The 24573-nt window shown below is 46.2% G+C and overlaps 1 protein-coding gene across 1 annotated transcript in view; it reads left to right on the top strand.

Annotated features, from left to right (window-relative positions):
- Positions 1-22576, top strand: part of LOC119960492 (probable G-protein coupled receptor 139) — a 32538-nt gene extending 9962 nt beyond the window's left edge. Inside the window, exon 2 of the mRNA XM_038788191.1 lies at positions 21663-22576. Coding sequence (XP_038644119.1) covers positions 21663-22576 — 914 coding nt within the window. The remainder of the gene's footprint in view (positions 1-21662) is intronic.
- Positions 22577-24573: the final 1997 nt, after the last annotated feature.

The following is a 24573-nucleotide window of genomic DNA, read 5'->3' as shown; positions in this document are numbered from 1 at the left end:
TGAGCTTGACCGGTCTAAACCAGGGTCAATAACTGTATTGAAGTCCCCTCCCATGACCAGCTTATCCGAATCCAGGTCCGGTATCTTACCCAGCATCCTCTTTATAAACACCATATCGCCCCAGTTTGGCGCATGTACATTTACTAATACTACCAACACCTCCTCCAATTTCCCACTGACCATAATGCACCGGCCTCCTCCATCTTAAAGTATTCTACCCCCCTCAAACACCCCCACGCGGTTGTTGATCAGGGTCGCGACCCCTCTGGTCTTTGAGTCCCGTCCCGAGTGGAAAACTGACCCCACCTTTCCTTAACCTAGTCTGATCAGGTACTGTAAGGTGCGTCTGCAGAATTACCATGTCCACCATCAGTCCTCTCAGATGCGCGAACACGCATGCACTCTTGAATGGCCCATTGAGCCTTCTTACACTACAGGTGCTCAGTCTAGTTGGAGAGCTCACCGCCCCCCCCCCCCCCCTCACCCGCCCTTCGCCGATGAGCCATCCCCTCTCTTTGGCCAGTCACCATCGCGCGACCCGCACATCCAGTAGCCTTCCCCCAGACAGCCTCCGCCCCCGGCCTCCTCTCTGTCCTTCAGCAAAAGTCCCTACCTCGTCAGCAGAACAATGTTCCCCCTCCCCCTCCCCCAGTGACAACACTAAATAAATCAACCCCTTTGATAAGCCGACCGTCTGTTCACCCCCCACTACGCTAGCCTGTCCATCTAGATTGGTGGTCCTCGCCCCTGGCGCCAGACAATCTCCCACCTATTGTCCCTCTCCCACCCCCCTCTCATACATACATATTCAAATGAAAAACAATCCCAACACAACTGTCTGACAGAGATGAAAAAAACCCTAGTTGAACTCAAATAAAGGAATAGCTGAAGCAAAAGATCCAGCATCTGAACAAACACACCTCCATTCCCCAAGAGTGCAAATACAAACTTTGACCTCACTCAGCTCTGCAACTGGTCCCAGATCCTTACAGCAGGCATTACAAATCGTGTCCAGAAAAAAACCCACAAGAAACAAGAAACGTTTTCTTTGCAAAACATAAACGCTACAGCCAAATTCCACGTACTAAGTTCTTAGTCCGATACCAGTCCATTCCTTTTCGCGAAGTCCAGCGCTTCCTCTGGCGACTCGAAATAGAAATGTTGTTCCACTTATGTGACCTCGAGGCGGGACGGGTACAACAGCCAGAACTTCACCTTTTGCGTGTAATTGTCGACCTGATCTGATTGAATCCCGCTCTTCTCCTGGCCACCTCTGCACTCAGGTCTTGATAGATCTGTAGAATACTGCTGGCCCACTTGGAGCTCCGTGTCTGCTTGACCCACTGTATAACACACTCCTCAGCCAGATATCTGTGGGATCTCACCACCTCTGCCCTCGGAGGGTCTCCCATTCGTGTGCGAATTCCTCGCAAGCGCTCTGTGAGCCCTGTCCACCTCCAAAGGTCGGGAGAATGCATCAGCTTCTCGAAAATGGCCGCTATATACGCCCCCATGCCCGCTCCTTTGATTCCCTCCGGGAGCCCAATGATCCTCAGGCTTTGCCGGCCGAACCGGTTGTCCAGCCGCTCCAACTTCTCCAGGAGCCTTTCCTGCTGGTTTCTTAACATCCCCACCTCCAACTCCGGTGCTGTTTGATGTTCCTCCTGCTCAGCCTGCGCCTTGTCTACTTTCTGGATCGCCCTATCTTGGGCATCCGATCTAAGTTGCAGCCGCAAAATTGCCTCTTTAATCTGGTCTAAGCAGCCCTGCTTCTGCCTGGCGAAGCACTCCCATGTGGGAATTCAGTGCACAATTGCCTCTGTCGTCACATTTTCAAATCAAGTCCGATAACAAATCGGGGGAAAGGTCCAAAAGACCGACCCGTGTGGAAGCGACCAAATGAGCGACTTTCTCCTTCATAACCGCCACCGGAAGTCGTTCGATCAGGTTTTAACCCCATTGATTCCATTCTTCTCAATCCTGTTGACCAACGCTCTGACAGTCAGACACATTTTACTCAGCAGTCGAGTCCGGAAGGCACTGAGGGCTCAGATTCAGGGAGACAATCGCACAGACCCAGAGATGAAGAGCAGAAGGAAGTCAATGAATTTACTCGTCATCATCTCTGTAACTTTGATTCTCCTCTGGACGATATCGGTTCTTAAATGTTTCTATTTGGATTTGGCATATTTTTATTCGCTCACCCTTCCTTAATATAACTTAAATCTAGTCGGATTTATGCTGCGGGATTTATATTGCTGCACAAACACATTTATTGATGTGGTGACTCAGTCCCGGTTCAGGGAGCAGATACAGATCGCAGTGAAATATCGTGTTTCAACAATTATTAAATCAATCAATGCATTAAACTGACAAAGCCAATCAGGAGCTCCAGCCGGTGATGGACGGCCTTTCAGCAATACTGGGGCTCCATCTTCAGGCTAAATGTCGCCTCAGTCAATCAGAGGGCTGTGTAATTACTGACCACACCGTGTCACCAACCAGAAGGCCGAAACGACGACTCAACCTGTGAGCCAATGAGGGAACTCGGAGCACTTACTGACTGACTGATCTGTCAATCGCAGACACCGCTTACAGACTGACACAACAGTTTGGAAATGCAGAGGCACGGGCAGCGCTGGCTGGGGGGGGGGGGGGGGGGGCACTGGCAGATCTGGCTGGAGAGCAGGTGCACTGGCATGTCTAGCTGTCTAGGGAGGCAATGGAAGGGATGGTTGTGTGGGGGCACTGGCATGGCTGGGGCTTGTCACTGGCAATGATGGGGACACTGGCAGGGCTGATTGCGGAGGACACTGGCCGAGCTGGCAGGGGGGCGATGGAAGGGCTCGCTGGGGAGAGGCACCTGCTGGGTGATGGGAACACTGGCAGGGGTAGGGGCACTGGCAAAGTAGGCTGATAGGGCCACCCGCGCGGCTGGCTAGGGGTGTCACTGGCAGTGCAGATTGATTCAGACCATTTTGCTTCCCACCACACTACACAAGCACTCCAGTCACGCAAACTCCAAACCAAACCACACCGAACAAGCCCACAATCAGCACTTCGGTATTGGAACCGCCGCCCTCACTCCACAGTCACGCAACCTTCACCCACAAGCCAGTCTAGTATTCTTGACCCCCACACCCCAGTTTCGTACCCTTCATCCCCACACTCCAGTATCGCACCCTCCACCCCCACATCCCAGTAGCGCACCCATTGCCTCCAGAGACCAGCACTACACCCACCAAATATGCATACCAATATCACGCCAAAAAACCCTGCAGCCCTGAATCACACCGTCCTCCCGCACACTCTATAATCGCAGAGTCCACCCCAAACAAAATATCGCACCCTCCAAAGCCATTCCGCAGCGCTGCACCATCCAGCCTCCGCACGGCAGCACCACACCCTCCCCCCCTTACATCCCAGTTCCGCACCCTACACCCGTCACCCTAGCGCCGCACCCTCTTCCCTGCAGCCCACCAAACCAGCACGTCACCCACCCCACCACGCCAGAGCACACTCTGCCAACGTCCCCCGAAAACCGGCAGCAGCCCACCGATGGGGGAGCACACGACCAACCCAAGGGACACAGTAGCCGCTTGAGGGCGCCGGATGGATACAGCGGAATGTCACACATAGCATAAGTAGTGCCAGCCAACAGGACGCCTGGTAGCAGGGAGATCCCCACCGTGTGCGGTCATGGAATGAGCCAGGGATGCGAAGGGCAATGTGCCAGGGGTACTGCGGGTGGTTGGCGTGGGAATTGGTAGTGGGGTGACATGTGGGGAAAGGAGCTGCAATGCAGACCGGGGCCATTATGCAGCCCAGTGGGCCAGGTTGGGCCGGAAGTACGCACCATATTAATATCGCTGTCTTTCACTCCCTGCAGACAATGGATTTGGGATTCCAAGTGGCATGCTGGCCTTTATCCTGGCCGCCGAAGTCCAGGGGGATGCACTGAGTCTCTAAAGGCTGGAACTGCTGGAGATGGCCCAAGCAGAACAGGAGCTAGCCGCAGAGTAATAAGAGCCAGACGGTGAGGATGGAGAGCCGGCCGCCCAAAAGGTCGAGGAGGAGGTGGGAAGGAGGCACCACATGAGGCCTTGTTTGTTCCGTAGCGCCTGTGATTCGACGACCTGCCGTACCGGGCATGCCGTTCGAGTCTCGCTGAGCTGGGGGATATTGGACATATCTCCTTGATAATGGGGACCGGGCATGGCGGGTTTATGTGGGAGGGCACGTGCTCCCCGTGGCCTTCAAGGTGACGGTCGTCCTGAAAGTTTATGCCACGTGGTCATTCCAGGCACCGAGTGCGGACCTACATAGAACATAGAACGATACAGCGCAGTACAGGCCCTTCGGCCCTCGATGTTGCACCGACATGGAAAAAATCTAAAGGCCATCTAACCTACACTATGCCCTTATCATCCATATGCTTACCCAATAAATTTTTAAATGCCCTCAATGTTGGCGTGTTCATTACTGTTGCAGGTAGGGCATTCCACGGCCTCACCACTCTTTGCGTAAAAAACCCACCTCTGACCTCTGTCCTATATCTATTACCCCTCAATTTAAGGCTATGTCCCCTCGTGCTAGCCACCTCCATCCGCGAGAGAAGGCTCTCGCTGTCCACCCTATCTAACCCTCTGATCATTTTGTATGCCTCTATTAAGTCACCTCTTAACCTTCTTCTCTCTAACGAAAACAACCTCAAGTCCATCAGCCTTTCCTCATAAGATTTTCCCTCCATACCAGGCAACATCCTGGTAAATCTCCTCTGCACCCGTTCCAAAGCTTCCACGTCCTATCCAGAACTGTACGCAATACTCCAAATGCGGCCGTACTAGAGTTTTGTACAACTGCAACATGACCTCATGGCTCCGGAACTCAATCCCTCTAACAATAAAGGCCAACACACCATAGGCCTTCTTCGCAACCCTATCAACCTGGGTGGCAACTTTCAGGGATCTATGTACTTGGACACCGAGATCCCTCTGCTCAACCACACTACCAAGAATTTTACCATTAGCCAAATATTCCGCATTTCTGTTATTCTTTCCAAAGTGAATCACCTCACACTTCTCCACATTAAACTCCATTTGCCACCTCTCAGCCCAGCTCTGCAGCTTATCTATGTCCCTCTGTAACCTGTAACATCCTTCCGCACTGTCTACAACTCCACCGACTTAAGTGTCGTCTGCAAATTTACTCACCCATCCTTCTGCACCCTCCTCTAGGTCATTTATAATAATGACAAACAGCAACGGCCCCAGAACAGATCCTTGTGGTACGCCACTCGTAACTGAACTCCATTCTGAACATTTTCCATCAACTACCACTCTCTGTCTTCTTTCAACTAGCCAATTTCTGATCCACATCTCTAAATTACCCTCAATCCCCAGCCTCCGTATTTTCTGCAATAGACGACCGTGGGGAACCGTATCCAACGCTTTACTGAAATCCATATACACCACATCAACTGCTCTACCCTCGTCTACCTGTTCAGTTACCTTCTCAAAGAACTCGATAAGGTTTGTGAGGCATGACCTACCCTTCACAAAACCATGCTGACTGTCCCTAATCATATTATTCCTATCTAGATGATTATAAATCGTATCTTTTATAATCCTCTCCAAGACTTTACCCACCACAGACGTTAGGCTCACCGGCCTATAGTTACCGGGGTTATCTCTACTCCCCTTCTTGAACAAAGGGACCACATTTGCTATCCTCCAGTCCTCTGGCACTATTCCTGTAGCCAATGATGACCTAAAAATCAAAGCCAAAGGCTCAGCAATCTCTTCCCTGGCTTCCCAGAGAACCTTAGGATAAATCCCATCCGGCCCCGGGGACTTATCTATTTTCACCTTGTCCAGAATTGCCAACACTTCTTCCCTACGCACCACAATGCCATCTATTCTAATAGCCTGGGTCTCAGCATTCTCCTCCACAATATTATCTTTTTCTTGAGTGAATACTGACGAAAAGTATTCATTTAGTATCTCGCTTATCTCCTCAGCCTCCACACACAATTTCCCACCACTGTCCTTGACTGGCCCTACTTTTACCCTAGTCATTCTTTTATTCCTGACATACCTATAGAAAGCTTTGGGTTTTCCTTGATCCTACCTGCCAAAGACTTCTCATGTCCCCTCCTTGCTCGTCTCAGCTCTCTCTTTAGATCCTTCCTCGCTTCCTTGTAAATATCAAGCGCCCCAACTGAAACTTCACGCCTCATCTTCACATAGGCCTCCTTCTTCCTCTTAACAAGAGATTCCACTTCTTTGGTAAACCACGGTTCCCTCGCTCGACCCCTTCCTCCCTGCCTGACTGGTACGTACTTGTCAAGAACATGCAATAGCTGTTCCTTGAACAAGCTCCACATATCCAGTGTGCCCAACCCTTGCAGCCTACTTCTCCAACCAACACATCCTAAGTCATGTCTAATGGCATCATAATTGCCCTTCCCCCAGCTATAACTCTTGCCCTGCGGGGTATACTTATCCCTTTCCATCACTAACGTAAAGGTCACCGAATTGTGGTCACTGTTTCCAAAGTGCTCACCTACCTCCAGGTCTAACACCTGGCCTGGTTCATTACCCAAAACCAAATCCAATGTGGCCTCGCCTCTTGTTGGCCTGTCAACATATTGTGTCAGGAAACCCTCCTGCACACATTGTACAAAGAATGACCCATCCAATGTACTCGAACTATATCTTTTCCAGTCAATATTTGGAAAGTTAATGTCTCCCATAACAACTACCCTGTTACTTTCGCTCTTTTCCAGAATCATCTTCGCCATCCTTTCCTCTACATCCCTAGAACTATTAGGTGGCCTATAGAAAACTCCCAACAGGGTGACCTCTCCTTTCCTGTTTCTAACCTCAGCCCATACTACCTCAGAAGAAGTCCCCATCTAGCATCCTTTCCGCCACCGTAATACTGTCCTTGACTAGCAGCGCCACACCTCCCCCTCTTTTGCCCCCTTCTCTGAGCTTACTAAAACACCTAAACCCCGGAACCTGCAACAACCATTCCTGTCCCTGCTCTATCCATGTCTCTGAAATGGCCACAAAATCGAAGTCCCAGGTACCAACCCATGCTGCCAAGGAGGTAGGTGAGCACTTTGGACCTGTCAGGGATCTCACAGGTCTCGGTACACAGGTCCATCCGCACTGTCACGGAGGCTCTCGATGCCTGAACAGCACATCGTCAATCAGCACCGAGCCCAGCCGGATTCCCGGGCAGCGCGGTTCACTGCCATCTTAGATATGTCACAGGTCCAGTGGGTGACCAACGCGATTAATGTACCCCATGGGGTACCGGCGGCCCATTATAAACCTGTCTTCACAAACCAAAGGGGATTCAATTCAATGAAAGTGCAGATGGTGTGTGGCCATGAGATGCGCATCACGAAGGCTGTTAGGGCACTTGAAAGTTACAAGTTAGCCAGGACGGACCTAAAGGGAGAGTTAAGAAGAGCGAGGAGTGGACACGAAAAGTCGTTGGCAGAATGGAACAAGGAAAACCCAAAGGCTTTCTATAGGTATATCAGGAACAAAAGAATGACTAGAGTAAGATTGGGGCCAATCAAGGATATTATTGGAAAGTTGTGTGTGGAATTAAAGGAGATAGGGGAAGCGTTAAATGGATATTTTTCATCAGGATTTACACTGGAGTAAGACAACGTTGTCGAGGAGAATAGTCAGGTTAAGTCGACCAGGCTAGATGTAATTGAGGTTCACAAGGAGGAGGTGTTAGCAATTTAGGAAAATGTAAAAATAGATAAGTCCCCTGGGCCAGATGGGATTTATCCTAGGGTTCTCTGGGAAGCCAGGGAGGAGATTGCAGAGCCTTTGTCCTTGATCCTTATGTTGTCTTTGATGACAGGAATAGTGCCAGAAGACTAGGAGATAGCAAATGTTGTTCCCTTGTTCAAGAAGGGGAGGTGAGACAACCCTGATAATTATAGACCTTTGAGCCTTACTTCGGTTGTGGGTAAAATGTTGGAAAAGGTTATAAGAGATAGGGTTGATAATCTTCTTGAAAATATCAAGTTGATTAGCGATAGTCAACACGGTTTTGTGAAGGTTAGGTCATGCCTCACAAACCTTATGGACTTTTTTGAGAAGGTGACCAAACAGGTGGATGAGGATAAAGCGGTTGATGTGGTGTGTATGGATTTCAGTAATGCGTTTGATAAGGTTCCCCACGGTAGGCTTTTGCAGGAAATAAGGAAGTATGGGATTGAAGGTGAATTAACGGTTTGGATCAGTAATTGACCAGATGAAAGAAAACAGAGGGTGGTGGTTGATGGCAAATGTTCATCCTGGAGTTCAGTTACTAGTGGTGTACCGCAAGGATCTGTTTTGGGGCCACTTATGTTTTTAAGAAATACTGTTTCAGCATCAACAGGTTTCACCCCACACACACTCATGACCGGACGCCCCATGAAAGGTTCTGAATTCCTTTTAGGACCCACTGCCCAACTATGACGACCCCGATAATGATCACACAAATTTGGACACGACCATTTGGCACCGAGACAACTCTTATAGGCTCGTCCGGAATGACGAGAGAGACCGTCGGTAACACAATGCACCCATAGCATGCCTGATCCATACAAGTGTCTGGGATCCGGGAGAAGCGGATGACTTTAAGTCTGACTCCTGACACGGCAACCCCTTTGCGCCCCTGTTCGCAGAGAATGAAGACAATTGAGGTGTCCAGATGATCTAAAAAGAGGAACAGCTTGAGAGGTAAACGGTGTCCTTTTCTGATGGAACCTGCAGTATGTTTGTTTCATGTTTGTTTGTTTTATGTTTCTTTTTGGATCAGTTCAGACTAGGAGGATTGGCCTCAAGACTTTCAGCTGAAAAGTTTGAGACCATCTCACATTTCGTCACAGTTCTTCTGTCGTGAAGATGTTTTGTTCCCGAGACCAGATCAGCTGAAATGTCAGAAGCCCAGCTAAAGACTTCTCCCTTGAATCAACTGGTTTCATAACTGCTCTTCTGTTTGGAGGACAGAAGAAGCAACCCCCATGATGACTACATTCTTGCCCGTTCGTTTAAGGTCACTCAGGCAGTGGAGAAACGGCATTGAGGACCCGCCCTGTCTAAAAACCACCCAACTGGTCAACTAAGCTCGGGTACAGCACTGCACGCCCTACCTGTGGATTACACTCAAATCTTACCCGTTGCGGCCCATACGCAACTCATTCGAAAGTCTTAATTCGAAAATGTTTGTTTTTGTTTCCTTTGTTTAGGTAGCCCTTCGGTTGCCTTTCCAAATGCTATTTACATCCGAAACAGTGGGATGGTAAATTGCAAAGCCTGCGAGACGGCTCGCAGTGGTACAGTATTTTCAGTATATGCCTGGTCCAAAATTTCGTTTTCAAAAAAAAATGACGGGAGTCACAGGAAGTGACTTGACTAATCATTAAGGGATAATTGGCACAAGAGGACAGATATACGATCAGTCGAGGTATTAAGCAGAACACTAACAGATACAATGCTTGACCCCTTAGCTTTCGGACGTTCGAAGGAGGGACCAAGCATGATCAGAGCAAGATCAAGGTGAAAGAAAACAGAAGGAAGAGAAGAGAGAAGGAAGATGACGGCTGCGATTGTATTTTTCTTCATCGCTTAATCCCCTTACCCCCACCCCGGCCGTTAATGTTTCCCAGACACAGACCACTCCAATCCCAGACGGCAACACTACCCTGACCTGATGTACCAGATTCATGACTTGATATGTGATAGAATCGCTTTTGGCACTAGCGATTGACTGTATCCTAGTTCAGACCCTTAGGATGAGGAAATGGCGAAGGAGAGCATACCACTCTCGTACCTAGGCGGTGTTTTTTAACATAGAATTTACAGTGCAGGAGGCCATTCAGCCCATCGAGTCTGCACCGGATCTTGGAATGAACCCTACCCAAGGTCAACACTTCCACCCTATCCCCATAACCCAGTAACCACACCCAACACTAAGGGCAATTTTGGACACTAAGGGCAATTTATCATGACCAATCCACCTAACCTGCACATCTTTGGACTGTGGGAGGAAACCGGAGCACCCGGAGGAAACCCACGCACACACGGGAAGAATGTGCAGACTCCGCACAGACAGTGACCCAAGCCAGAATCGAACCTGGGAGTCTGGAGCTGTGAAGCGATTGTGCTATCCACAATGCTACCGTGCTGCCCTTAAATATATAGAATGAGATCCCCTATCTTCGGTTTCCATCAGTCCCCCGAGCCCCTTTTAATGTGAATGAAGGATTTTATTTTCGTTTTTGCCATGCCACGTATATAAAGGAACTTTAAATGTTTTGTACCTCTGAGTTCGACTGCCGAGTCAGAGAAATGTGCCATGAATGCTGCTGTAATTTTGTATTGATAGGAAGTTTAGCATGATTGAATGTAAATGAGTGTACTTTATTTAAGGATGGTTAGAGGTTCCCGTTGTTGATTTTGGTAATGCATGTCCCCTTTGACATAGCGCCAAGTAGAGATTGTGGTTAAAAATGTTCTGCAGAGTTGAGGAAAGTGCAGAGGCCATGGAATTCGCTGAGGTCAGGGAACAGAGACAGCGTACTTGGGTGATCCTTCACGCTTTCGTGTTAGGATCACAAGGAGGGAATGTATCCACCTGTGTTGGCCACTTCCTCACACAAAATGGAAGAATGCAAAGATTGCAGGGTAAAATGGACATTGGCAAAGAAACCAGCAGTCTGCAGAATCCCCTGTATTCTAGCTGCCACAGAAACCTGACAGAATTGTAACTAACAAGCTGTGCATATTAATGAAGCGATTTACGGTGATTCCCAGGGACAATGGACACAACAGTTAAACAGTTTATGGAAGGCCAGACATTTCAGCACCAGTAGTCTAAGACAAAGGCCACCAATAAGGTGTAAGGAATGACCCGGTGATTGAGGAACGGCCCCGTTATTGGGGAAATTCAAATCAATCGATTGGGCAGAGACCCAATCGATTACAGGTTTATAGTGGGTCCGCTCAGAAGGATGCAAAGCCCCTGGGAACCATAGAAGTCAGGTCCCAGGACCGATTTGTTCTTCTTGACCAGCCTGCCCTCCCTGCAGAACACCTTTGCAGTAGAAGAACCTTGAGAAGGAAAGGCCTGGTCAGCAGCCGCCATCATGTAAGTGTCATACAACGCACGCTACGAGAGTAGACACTCCTGACCCGTTTAGTCCACACCGACTGGAAGCCTGCGGATCCAGGACAAAGCAAGAGGCCATTGTTCCCTGATCCGGCAGTCCCCTTATTTCAGATAAGTATTGGCCTGCTAGTGGTAGGAATAGCCTAGTCTTGTACTTTTATATGCATAAGTAGTAGATAACTTTATTATAATAAACGTGCCTTGTTTGAACTTACTAACTGGTGTATTGAGTTATTGGTCTGAATTTGAACTTGAATCTTGTGGCGGTATCTTAACGATACCTGGCGTCTCTGGAGCTAAGCAATAAAACAGAGCCAAATTGAGTGTAAAGCACATTCTCCCAGAATGAGCAACATTAGAGACTGCTCATAGCTAAATTTAAAAAATCTTCGAGTCCAAGTATGGCTAAATTTTAACCATCTTCGAGTCCAAGTATGGCTAAATTTTAAACATCTTCGAGTCCAAGTATGGCTAAATTTTAAACATCTTCGAGTCCAAGTATGGCTAAATTTTAAACATCTTCGAGTCCAAGTATGGCTAAATTTTAAACATCTTCGAGTCCAAGTATGGCTAAATTTTAAACATCTTCGAGGCAGAGAATGACAAAATTCTAAACATCATCAAGGCCGAACATGGCTACATTTCAACCATTTTCAAGGCCTCGCATGGGTATATTTTAAACATCTTTGAGGTCGAGAATGACTAAATTTTAAAAATCTTAGAGGTCGAGTATGGCAGAATTCTTTCTAAAAACAATTATTCAATACATTTTGCATGACCATAACACCTACTCTGCACATCTTTGGGTTGTGAAACCAACGCAAACTCGGGTAGAAAGTCCACACGGAGAGTGACCCAGAGCCGGGATCAAACATGGGACCAAACGCAGAGAGATAAAACATGGGATCAAACGTGGAGAGGGGACAGGCAGCAGTGCTAACCCATTGTGCTACCGTGCTGCCCTGCATGGCTGCATTTTAAACATCTTAGAGAACAGTGCCCTAAAGTAAACATCCTATTTAAACTGTGCCCTACAGTAAACAATCTGTTGAACAGTGTGCAACAGTAAACAGAGACTACATAAACAATGTCCTAAAGTAAACAGTCTATTTAAACAGTGCCCTAGAACAAAAACTAGTATGGCGGGTGGGGGGGGGGGGGGGGTGGGGGGGGGGGGGAGGAGGAGGGGGAGGGGGGATGGTATCGGAGCAATAGGTCAGAAGCTGAAAACATTGAAGGAAAACTGGGGAATAGAGCCAGTATGGCTTTGGGAAAGAGCAGGCAGGGAGATGTTGCTGCAAACAGAGTGAATGGTGGACTGGTGCATATGTTCCAATGCAAGACGTATAACGGGTAAGGCAGATTGATTTAGAGCCTGTAACTATCATGTTGTATCCATTACAGGGACCAGGTTGAGGGAAGGACAGGATTGGCAGCCAAACGTGCCAGTATTTAGATGTTTCAGGCCGGATAGAGGGGGATGTAAAAGTGGTGTCGGAGTTGCGCTACTGGTTCGGGAGGACACCTCAGAGGGCAGCGATTCTATATGGGTAGATATCAGGAAAAAGAAGGGTGCAGCCACAATGTTGGGGGTTTACTACTGACCTCCCAACAGCCAGTGGGAGATAGAGCAAATAGGCAGATAGATTTTGGAACGGAGTGTAAGATACATAATTGTTCTGATGGGAGACTTCAACTTCCCGAATATTGATTGGGACTCACTTAGTGCTAGGAGCTTAGACGGGGCAGAGTTTGTGAGGAGAAACCAGGATGGCTTCTTAAAACAATATATTGATAGTCCAACGAGGGAAGGGGCTGCACTGAACCTGGTATTGTGGAATGAGCCCGGACAGGTGATTGAAGTTTCAGTAGGGGAGCATTTCAGGAACAGTGACCACAATTCAATAAGTTTTGACGTGCTTTTGGAGAAGGATACGAATGGTATAGGGTGAACGTGCTAAATTCGGGGAAGGCTAACTATAACAATATAAGCCGGAAACTGAAGAACCCAGACTGGAGACGGATGTTTGATGGTAAATCAACATCTGACATGTGGGAGGCTTTCAAATGTTAGTTGAAAGGAATTCAGGACCGATATGTTCCTTTGCGGAGGACGGATAAATAAGGCAAATTTTGTGAATCTTGGATAAGGAGAAGTATTGTAGGCCTCGTCAAAAAAAAGAAGCAGTCACTTGTCTGGGCTAGAAGGCTGGGAACAGACGAATCCCTTGTGGAATACACGAAAATAAGGCAGGAACTTAAGCAAGGAGTCAGGAGGGCTAAAAGGGGGTCACGAAAAGTAATTGGCAAATAGGGTTCAGCAAAATCCCCAAGATTTTTACACGTACATATAAAAGCACGAGGGTAGCCAGGGAACGGGTTGGCCCACTGATCGATAGGCAAGGGAATCTATGTGTGGAGCCAGAGAAAATGGACGACGTACTAAATTAATACTTTGCATCACTATTCACCAAAGAGAAAAGGTATTGGTGGACGTTGATTCTGAAGAAAGGTGTATCGGTAGTCTGGGTCACATTGAGATCCAAAAAGACGAGGTTCTGTGAATCTTGAAAATTAGTAAGGTAGATAAGTGCCCAGGGCCTAATGGAATCTGCCCCAGAATACTGAAGGAGGCAAGTGAGTAAATTGAATAAATGTTTGGATCCTCACTGTCTTCAGGTGATGTCCCGGAGGACTGGAGAATAGCCAATGTAGTTCCTTTGTTTAAGAAGGGTAGCAAGGATAATCCAGGGAACTACAGGCCGGTGAGCCTTACGTCGGTGGTAGGGAACTTGCTGGAGAGAATTCTTCGAGACAGGATCTACTCCCATTTGGAAACAAATGGACGTATTTGCGAGATGCAGCACGGTTTTGTGAGGCTAGGTCATGCCTCACAAACTTGATAGTGTTTTTTCAGAGAGGTTACAAAGATGATTGATTCAGGTAGGGGAGTGGATGATATCTATATGGACTTCAGTAGGCCTTTGACAAGGTCCCTCATGGCAGATTGTACAAAAGGAGAGGTCACGGGATCACGGGTGAGGTGACAAGCTGGATACACAACTGGCTAGGTCAGAGAAGGAAGAGTGTAGCAATGGAAGCGCGCTTTTCTGATTGGAGTGCTGTGACGTGGTGTTCCGCAGGGATCAGTGCTGGCTCCTTTGCTGTTCGTAGTACACAAAAATGACTTGGAGGAAAATCTGGTCTGATTAGTAAGTTTGCAGACGCCACAATGGTTCGTAGAATTGCGGATAGAATTCAGCAGGATTTAGATAGTTTGGAGACTTGGGTGGATAGATGGTAGATGGAGATCAATCCGGACAAATGTGAGGTAATGCATTTTGGAAGGGCTAATGCAGGTATGGAATATACAGTGAATGGTAGAACCCTCAAGAGTATTGGCAGTCAGATAAATATTGTTGTACAGGTCCAGTGGTCACTGAAAGGCGCACCACAGTTGGAGAAGGTAGTCAAGAATGTATACGGCATGCTTGCCTTCAATGGCCGGGGCATTGAGTATAAGATTTCGGCGCGTCATATTGCAACTGTATAGAGCCTTAGTTGTGCCACACTTGGAGTATCGTGCTCAATTCTGGTCTCCACACTAACGGAAGGATGTGGAGGCTTTAGAGAGGGTGCAGAAGAGATTTACCAGAATGTTGCCTGGTATGGAGTGCATTAGCTATGAAGAACGGTTGAATAAACTCGGTTTGTTCTCACAGGGTAATGATTTACACATGCTAGCAATCTCACTGGAATGAAGGAGGTTGAGGGGCGACCTGACAGAGGTCTACAAAATTATGAGGGACAGATTTAGAGTGGATAGACAGAGGCTTTTCCCAGGTAGAGTGGTCAAATATTACGAGGCATTGGTTTATGGTGCGAGTGGCAAGGTTAAGAGATGTACGAGGCAAGGTTTTTACACAGGTGGCTGTGGGTGCCACTCCCGTGGCTAGCTTTGTAAAATCGTTTGTTTTGATTTGGAATAGTCAATAACTAATTATCCTTCCATATGAACAGCACGTGCACTGATTATTGTCCCCTCCCTCTGAGCAGCTCCTACTCTGACTTGTTTCCCTCCCTGTGAACAGCCCTTACCCTGCGAATTCACAATCCATGTGAATAGCACCTACCCTGACTAATTCCCCCTCTCTGTGAGCAGCTCCTACCCTGGCTAATTAGCCCTCCCTGTGAAAAGCACCCACCCTGACTAATTCCCCTCCCTGTGATACTGTGTAAGTAGACAGGATTCAGACAGATTCGTGGGATGCTGTTTAAGTAATCTATGTTTACTGCAGTAGACTGTTAAAATAGACAGTTCACTGTAGGCACTGTTTAAATCGACAGTTTTCTGTGGGGAAGAGTGCAAATAGACTGATTACTGTAGGACACTGTAAACAAGCTGTTATTATGGAACACTGTTTAAATAGACTCTGTTAAAAGAACAAAGAAGAATGAAAAGTACCACAGCATCAGGCCCTTCGGCCCTCCTAACCTGTTGCGACCATGTTGTCCGTCCAAACATAATCGTTTACACTTCCTGGGTCCGTATCTCTCTATTCCAATCTTATTCATGTATTTGTCAAGATGCCCCTTTAACGTCACTCCCGCCCCTGATTCCACCCCCTCTTCTGGCTGCGAACTCCAGGCACCAACTACCCTCTGTGTAAAAAAAAACTTGCCTTGTATATCTCCTCTAAACCTAGCCCCTCGCACCTTAATGCTATGCTCCCTAGTAATTGACCCCTCTACTCTGGGGAAAAAATATCTGATTGTCCACTCTGTCGATGCCCCTCATAATTTTATAGACCTCTGTCAGGTCGCACCTCATCCTCCTTCGTTCCAGTGTAATTACTTGCATGTGTAATTGATTACCCTGTGCATTGATCATAGCCTATCAAACTAACCTGTACAGTTTTGGATTCCTGTGTGCCCTGACAAGTTTATCTGTGCTCTCCCATCCAGACTGACTTGTTTTTATTTCTGAATTTATCTGTCTGTGACTCCGTACTGAACCTGTGCACTGTGACCCATTCCCCCAGCCAATCCAGTTGTCACACCATCGAGCAGTATCAGCAAACCCACCGCAAAGTAGTAGATTACAGTCCGATTCAGGTGCAACTAATCCGAGATTTAAATGTTGCGCCCTTCCCAGGAACGGAATCAGTGGCCTAGTCGCCTGCACCATCTCACTAGCAGCCATTCATCTGCTATACCTCCTTCATCCAATCCTCGCTGTCAAGGATCCGGAGATAGTAACCTCTGACGTCATATTTTCAATCTGCTCCGAAAACCGTAAATTCTTAATGCAGGACCTCGTCCAATTTTTTATCTCTGTCGTTGGTACCAATGGAACCCACGACCTCTGCCTGTTATCACTCCCCATTCAGAATGTCCTGCAAGGGTTTGCCGACATTCATGACACTGGCACCAGTCAGGCTAAATGCCATCCTGGACTCAGAGATACGGCGTTAGAAACGCTCGTTGGACTTCTCACAGCGCAATGACCTTGTTTCTCGTGCATTCGCCAGATTAAACGTCGTTTCCAGTGTTTTGAAAACAGATAAACTGTCCTTGAATTTAATGCATGCTGGTTCTTTCCTAATCTGATGATTCCCCCTCATTATAACTAGTGCTGCCAATTTTTTTGAATGTACATTAATGATCTGGAAGAAGGTACTGAAAGCACTGTTGCTAAGTTTGCAGATGATACAAAGAACATCAGAGGGGCAGGCAGTATTGACGAAGCAAGAGGGCTTCAGAAGATCACGCTAGGAGAGAGTGGACGTGGAGAGGATGTTTCCACTTGTAGGAAAAACTAGAACCGGATAACACCATCTCAGAATAATGGGACAAACGTTTAAAACAGAGATGAGGAGGAATTTCTTCAGCCCGAGGGTGGTGAATCTGTGAAACTCTTTCACTGTGCCAATTCACTGTGTCCTTAAGACATATATAGATAGATATTTGATCAATAAGGGGATCAGGGGTTATGGATAGAAGGCTGCAGGATGGGGATGAGAAAATTCCAGCCACGATTAAATGGCAGAGCAGACTCGAATGTCGGTGGCATAATTCTGCTCCTCTATCTTACCCCTTTAACTGACAAAATAATACTCTTCACTTTCTACACTGACTTCTCTCTCCACACCTTAAATTACCCTCCACTACTTTCCCTTATTCACAATTCTGTTATGTCCTCCTTATCTTTCATCTACGTTTCCGCCTTCATTCTCCATACCATTTACAACCTCTCGGTTTCAACTCTTTACATTCCCTCCCAGCCACTCTTCAATTGTCAACAATCCACTCTGTGAGCTTCCTGACATGTTGCACTATTTCAAACTCCTCACATATCAATCTATTCTTCTCGTGTACTTTCCTTTACTCTCAATATACTTTATTTATTCTCTCCACCTCTCTAATGCCCTTTATTCTACCCTCAACTCTTCTTATTCATCTCTCAGTTCGACAAGAATTTGCAAATGTAAAATGAAATTGATTATCATACAAAGCTATGCGGAGGCACAGGTCGTGTTGAGGAATCAGGGGGCGACATAAGGTCTTGGGCAGGATAGCGGGTGGGCAAATAAGTAGCAGATTGAATGCAATGGGCTACAGTATGATGTCATGCACTTTGATAGGATGAATGGATGCACAGAGTATTTTCTAAATGTAGAAATGCTGAGAAAATGAGAAGCACGCGTCCTAGCCAAAGATTACCTTAACATTAACGTGCAAGTTCAGTCAGTAGTTAGGAAGGCAAATGCAATGTTAGCATTTATGTTGAGAGGATAGAACACAAGAGCAGTGATGTACTTCTGTGCCTGTATAATGTTATTGTCAGACCCGATTAGGAGTATTGTCAGCAGTTTTGGGCCCAGTATCTCAGGCAGGATGTGTTCGTCTTGGAAAGAGTTCCGAGTGGGTTCAGAAGAATGATGGCTGGAATGGAGAGCCTGCCGTAAGGAGCAGTTGGGGACTCTGGGTCTGTACTGGTTGGAGTTTTGAAGGATGAGGGTGGATCTTATTGAAACTTACAGAATACTGAGAGGCCTGGATAGATTGGTCGTTGAGAGGACTGTTCCACTAGTAAGAAAAACTAGAAGACGAGGACACAGTATCAGACAAAAGGGACAATACAAAAAACTGCGATGAGGAGGAATTTCTTCAACCAAAGGGTACTGAATCTGTGGAACACTTTGCTGCAGAATACTGTGGAGGCCAACACACTGTCTCTAAGACAGAGATAGATAGATTTTTGATTAAAAAGGAGGTCAAGGCAGGTAAGAAACATAACAACCATTACCGAATGGCGGAGCCACGTCGATGGGCGAATGGCTTAATTATGTTCCTATACCCCATGGACTTATGGTCTTATGATATAGATTTGGCGCGGAGGGGGGTTAGGGAGATGTTAGCTATTTTGTAGAAACGAACTCCTTTGAACGTTCGGTATGAATGGAAACAGACTTAGGACAATGATTAAATGTATCACAGAGATAAAGAGGCGGCGAAAGGTTATGAAGTTGCATAAAATTGTTTGGATTATCTGAAACGACAACATCTTCCTCTGAGCTGAAAATTCATATTTATTATTCTGGGAGGGAATCATTTAATTACACTCATAACCAATCGAGTAACTAAATCTGTCGATCTATTTCCGAAGTTCCTATCTAAAGCATGTTGTACCTCCTGCCAAATCAATGCACCCTTGACCTTGTTTCGTCCTCCCACTCTGACGAATTTTAACTGAGCCAAAATATCTGCCCACCGATATCACTTGAAACAACGATTTCGGTGGTCAATATTTTCACTGACCTATATTGATACTCCCCAGGCGCATAGAAAAACAGAAACAACAATGTTACACTCCAACAAGTGTTTTAAAGTCTCTTTATGGCCTTGCTCTGCCTGACACGTCATTGAATCCAGTGCCATCAGCTGGAACCACTAATTCTGTTGTATCCAATCAGTGCCTTGTCCATGTGCAACAAGACCTCCCTGTTTGTGTGCTCACCTGCCGCTGAAACATAGACCAACGTTCCATTTTACGCACCTCTGGCCTTCTCAACGTCCATGCTGGCTTTTAATGTCTTATTCACGAGGACCCCACCTCTCATGAAACTCCTCTGCGCGGCATATTTCCGCTGTCTTTCTGCATTTGAATAATATTGAGATCCTTTATTCTTCCCATCAATGTATACCATCACATTTCCCGACATGATATTCCATTTGCCAAGCCTTTGTTCATTCACCCAAACTGTCTATGCGATCTGTAACTCTGTTCCATCCTCACCACTTGTCTGCCAAGTTATTGTAGCATGAGCAGGGGAGAGCATACAAGACATGTGAGAATTAGACACACAAACATATAGCAGTTTCTCAAAGAGTATAGGTAAATTGAAGATGGGGCAAAGTGAAATAGATTTTCTATAAAAGGGAGACAGAATAAGAGAGAAAATAAATTTGGAAACATGAATGCGGAAGGACCAGAGAAAAATAATCTCGGGAAACTGAAAGGAACAAAGACGAAAATTATTTAAGAAGAATAAGGACTGTGACTGCGACATTGTGAGTGAGGGGATGATGCGAGGGCATAGGCAATTAGTGCCCAGTATCCAAATGCAAAATCGATGTTGATCTCCATGGTTTTGAAACAAGCAACATTGCATATTTAAATGTAGTGGTCATCTTTGAGTTTCGAGCCTGATCCATAGATTGTGATGAAATCCCCAATGAGACTGACAGCGAGAGCGCAGCTGCTGCCAGTAAATTGTTTGTTGAGCAACCTGCAAAGAACATCACTAGGGATGTATATACCTCGGATCACTAAGCATCCAGTTTAATATAAATAAACCGTTCATGGTACTTTACTGTGTCAAACACCAGGGGTCAGATCTTCACCAACACCAGCACGAGTCCTTTACACAGAAAATGCGTTTAACAAAATCTTTCGAGTCAGCAGTTGTGTACTATCCTGTACTTGCAACGGTCGGTGTATCTGGTAAATTACTTTTAGATCTTGAAATCTTGAACTTGTTTCTGTTTAATGTTCAAACCCGGGCAAATATATTGCGTTGACCTTCAATTTTGAGTTAAACATGGTGATGATTTTTTAACGTTCTTCAGTTTGACCATTAGAATAACTATCTGATCGAGAAAACTGGTACATTATCTCTGAATGTGTCCTTTGACCAAGTGCATTACAGTACTGATATTTTTGTTTATTCACATCTTGATATTATTTCTTCTGTTTATTTATATTTGTCAGATGTTCTGCAACTCCCTTTTCCCCCCTTTGGACTCTTACCACCGACCAGCTTCGTGTTTAATGATGTTCTGCCTTTCTAAATGTTGCGCAGTGTTTTCTTTCTGCTCCTTTCCGCTCCGTTTCCGATCACCTATTCAGAGCGGTTGATCAGACTGCTCATTTTTATCATTGGTTTGTTCTCTGGCGGTCTGGTGATCATCCTTATTTTCTGTCCCCTCAAACCATTAACCGGGGACGTTATCGGCTTGCCAACTCGGCTTTCTACCCTGTTTTAATGCATCCGTTGAAACAGCTAATTCAACGCCATCTGAAGTCTCAAACATAGCATTACAGCATTACAGCTGAGAGGTGATAATCCACAATGTCTGCCAACATCAAGCACTGGATATTCAGGAGATTATCGCAGCTCGCCGGGGGTGTGGATATCAGTATATGGAACTTCAAATGATCTTCATTGTGGCAGCAGGTGTTCTATATTGAGTGTTGACCAGTTATAGCATCATAGAATGATATCATAGAATCATAGAATTCACAGTGACTAAAGAGGCCGTTCAGCACATCGAGTCTGCACCGGCCCTTGAGCCCTTGGAAAGAGCACCCCAATTTAGCCCGGCACCTCCACCCCATCTATGTAACCCATTAACCCCACTTTACACCTTTTGGACACGAAGGGCAATTTATCATCTCCAATCCACCTGACCTGCACATCTTTGGACTGTGGGAGGAAACCGGAGCACCCAGAGGAAACCCACGCACACACATGTAGAACGTGCAGACTCCGCACAGGCAGTGCCTCAAGCCGGGAATCGAACCTGGGACCCTGTAGCTGTGAAGCAACAGTGCTAACCACTATGCTACAGTTCGTTTGGCATAATCACGTTCCCGGACTATAACCTGGCGGTAGCACAGTCTTCAAGACTGTTGCCTCAGAGCTTCAGTGTCCCCGGGTCGATTTTCGGCATGGGTCACTGTCAGTGTGGAGTCTGAACGTTCCCCCCGTGTCTGCGTGGGTTTCCTCCGGGTGCTCCGGTTTCCTCCCACAAGTCCCGAAACGTGCCTGTTGCATGTGAATGTGACTTTCTGAATGTTTTCTCTGTGTACCGAAACATGTGGAGACTTCCACAGTAACCTCATCGCAGTGTTCATGTGCGCCTGCTTGTGACATTATTATATCTGGTTTCTATTCTACTTCTCACAGTGAATATCGTTACAATCGCAATCCTGTCTTTCAAAGACTGTGGCCTCTCCAAATGCATCACCCGCTATCTGGTGGCCATGGCGGCAGCCGATCTCATGATTATTGTCTGGAATGTAATCTTACATCGCATTGCTACATTATATTGGGGTTCCACTTTTCTATTCTACACTCCCGTGTGCAGATTCATTCTCTTCATGTCTCCAGCTGCAATCGACATTTCTGTTTGGTTGACTGTCTCTTTTACCTTTGACCGCCTGGTGGCCATTTGCTATCAGAAGCTGAAAACCAAATACTGCACCGAGAAAACTGCAGTTGTTGTTATCACCACTGTGAGCTCGGTGTTCTGCTTGAAGAACATTCCCTGGCCCTTCCTGTATTCCTCATATTACAACTGGATGCTGTGGGGGTGCAAGCTGTCCAGAAATGTTTTCATTGAGCCGAGTTGGATAGCATATTCTTGGATTGAGCAGCTGCTAACCCCAGTGATTCCATTCTTTCTGATTTTGTTCTTTAATATTGTCACCGTCAAACGCATTTTAATAGCCAGTCGCGGCCGAATGAGCCTCCGGAAGCACAGCAATGACAGGGATGAAAAGGATCCTGAGATGATCAACCGGAGACGATCTATTGTGTTACTCTTTGCAATATCCAGTAGTTTTATCCTGCTCTGGATGACAACAGTTATATATTTCATATACATTAGAATTACGTCGGCCTTCAAGGGCAGAAGCCTATTTCCTGCCTTTCCTCGTTTTCAAGAGGCTGGGATTATTTTGCAGCTTCTGAGCTCCTGCACCAACACAGCTATTTACACAATAACCCAGAGAAAGTTCAGAAACCTGCTGCTCAGTGCGATCAAATATCCCTTTACACTGATAGGGAAATTAGTAAAATGTGGTGGAAAACATTACTGAAGACCGATCTCCCATTCTCCTTGTCCCATTTCAAGTTGATTCCAGTTATAACCTAATATTATTAAATCCAATCAGCAGATCAAATAATTTTAACTGATTTTTAAAACAATCTATTTGTTGCAAAATTAACCAGCAATAAATTGACCAACATCAGCAGTCCAATGACTGAAGAAAATACATCCAATGCGCGTAGAACACTAATATATTGGAACCTGTTCATTTATCAATTTACTTCACAAGACTGATAGAAATGTGAAAATCAAATGGGTCCAATTGGATATTGATGATTATTTGCACCGAAACACTTAACTAATTAATCCCTGTTTATTGCGCATTTTTCTGTAATCCTCTTCACTTATTTATGCATTTACTTAAAAAAATACTCATTATTCAGAATCTGTAATAATTTAATAAATGTGAGAGAATTTTAAACGAAAAATGATTGATTGTCGGGAGAACATGCTTACTCATCGAACATTTTTTTTATCGATCTGCAACAATGTTCATTACATTTGAAGTCAAGGTATTATTCTAATAACAGAAGTAAACTGCGAAGGTAGAAGTTCAGTGGAGCAGTTCAAACTGACATGCTGCAGTCTATGTGGGCTGATTCAGAATAATGTGTGAGGTTCTTTACTCAGAGAGTAGTAGGGGTGTGGAACGCCCTGCCTGCAACAGTAGTAGACTCGCCAACTTTAAGGGCATTTAAGTGGTCACTGGATAGACATATGGATGAAAATGGAATAGTGTAGGTCAGATAGGCTTCAGATGGTTTCACAGGTCGGCGCAACATCGAGGGCCGAAGGGCCCGTACTGCGCTGTAATGTTCTATGTTCTATGTTCTATGCCAGAAGCCGGGCAGACAGTAGAGATGTAATTGAAATATTACCGCAGAGAAGATAATCATCAGATACATTGTGCTGCAGGATGAAAACATGATGAAGATGGAAATGGGGGAGGTTGCGGAACTCCCACGTACTTAACGCTATGGACCCTCATTTTTAATAACTTAATTGAGAGGGCAGCAATATGTTGAAGTGGAACGGCGGTGATCAATATCGAATAGTAATTGTATAAAGATATGTGATTAAGAGTAGGCAAAACTGGGGGTTCCTTGAAAAGCTTGAAAAATGGTACGGTGAAGGGAAGAAAATGAGATGGATGCTGCTTGAGGAGTGGAGGAACGACAGTGGAGGTATGGAGGTGGTTATTGAGATGGAAGCAGAGGTGAAAAAGTGGAAATTGAAGGCAATGAATCGGGGTGGATATAATCGTGCATACCCGAATTTCAAAGGTTTGGTAGCCGTAAGGGACCGGATCAAGGCATTGAGTCTGGAGAATGTGCAAGTATGGGTATAGACAGGGAGTGATATTAGGAGCGGTGAAGGGGAAAGCTTTTTGTCAACTGTTTTGTGGACAGGATGGCTGATTATTTGGAGGAGTCAATAGACTACTTTAAGTTATGAGGCAGAGGGTGTAGGTAGGTATTCAATATAACTGACGATGGTGAGGTGCAGTGTGAAGATATGTTGGCGGGAAGGGGTGTGACAACGGAAGGCCAAGGCGGTGAGGGTTTTTGTATAGGACCATGTTAGGACTGATTGGATAGATTGCGCTAGGGGGTGTCTGGATGACAGTGGATTTATGGACTTGGGAATAAACGCTACAGAAGTATTTAAGGAGTTGGAGGTGTACGTATAGAGGTGGTATAAGTTGTAAATGTTGTTTGGGGAAGCAGGGTGCAGTTACAGAGGGGTAGGTGTACCTACAGAGGTTTTATACGAGTGAGTGTGGAGAGTGGGTAGAGAGCGGGGCATTAGGGTTAGTTTGGGGTTGACACAGAGCTATGTGGGAGTGCGGGGATGTGGGATTCTTTTAGGGATTGACACAGGGCGATGGGGGACCGCGTGGCAGTGGGATTAGTTTGGGGATTGATACAGGGCTATGGGGAGAGAATGGGGCAGTGGGATTAGTTTGGGGATTGATACAGGGCTATG

The sequence above is a fragment of the Scyliorhinus canicula genome, unplaced genomic scaffold, assembly GCF_902713615.1.
Source record: "Scyliorhinus canicula unplaced genomic scaffold, sScyCan1.1, whole genome shotgun sequence".
Lineage (NCBI taxonomy): Eukaryota > Metazoa > Chordata > Chondrichthyes > Carcharhiniformes > Scyliorhinidae > Scyliorhinus > Scyliorhinus canicula.
This window is presented reverse-complemented; position numbering and strand designations above follow the sequence as displayed.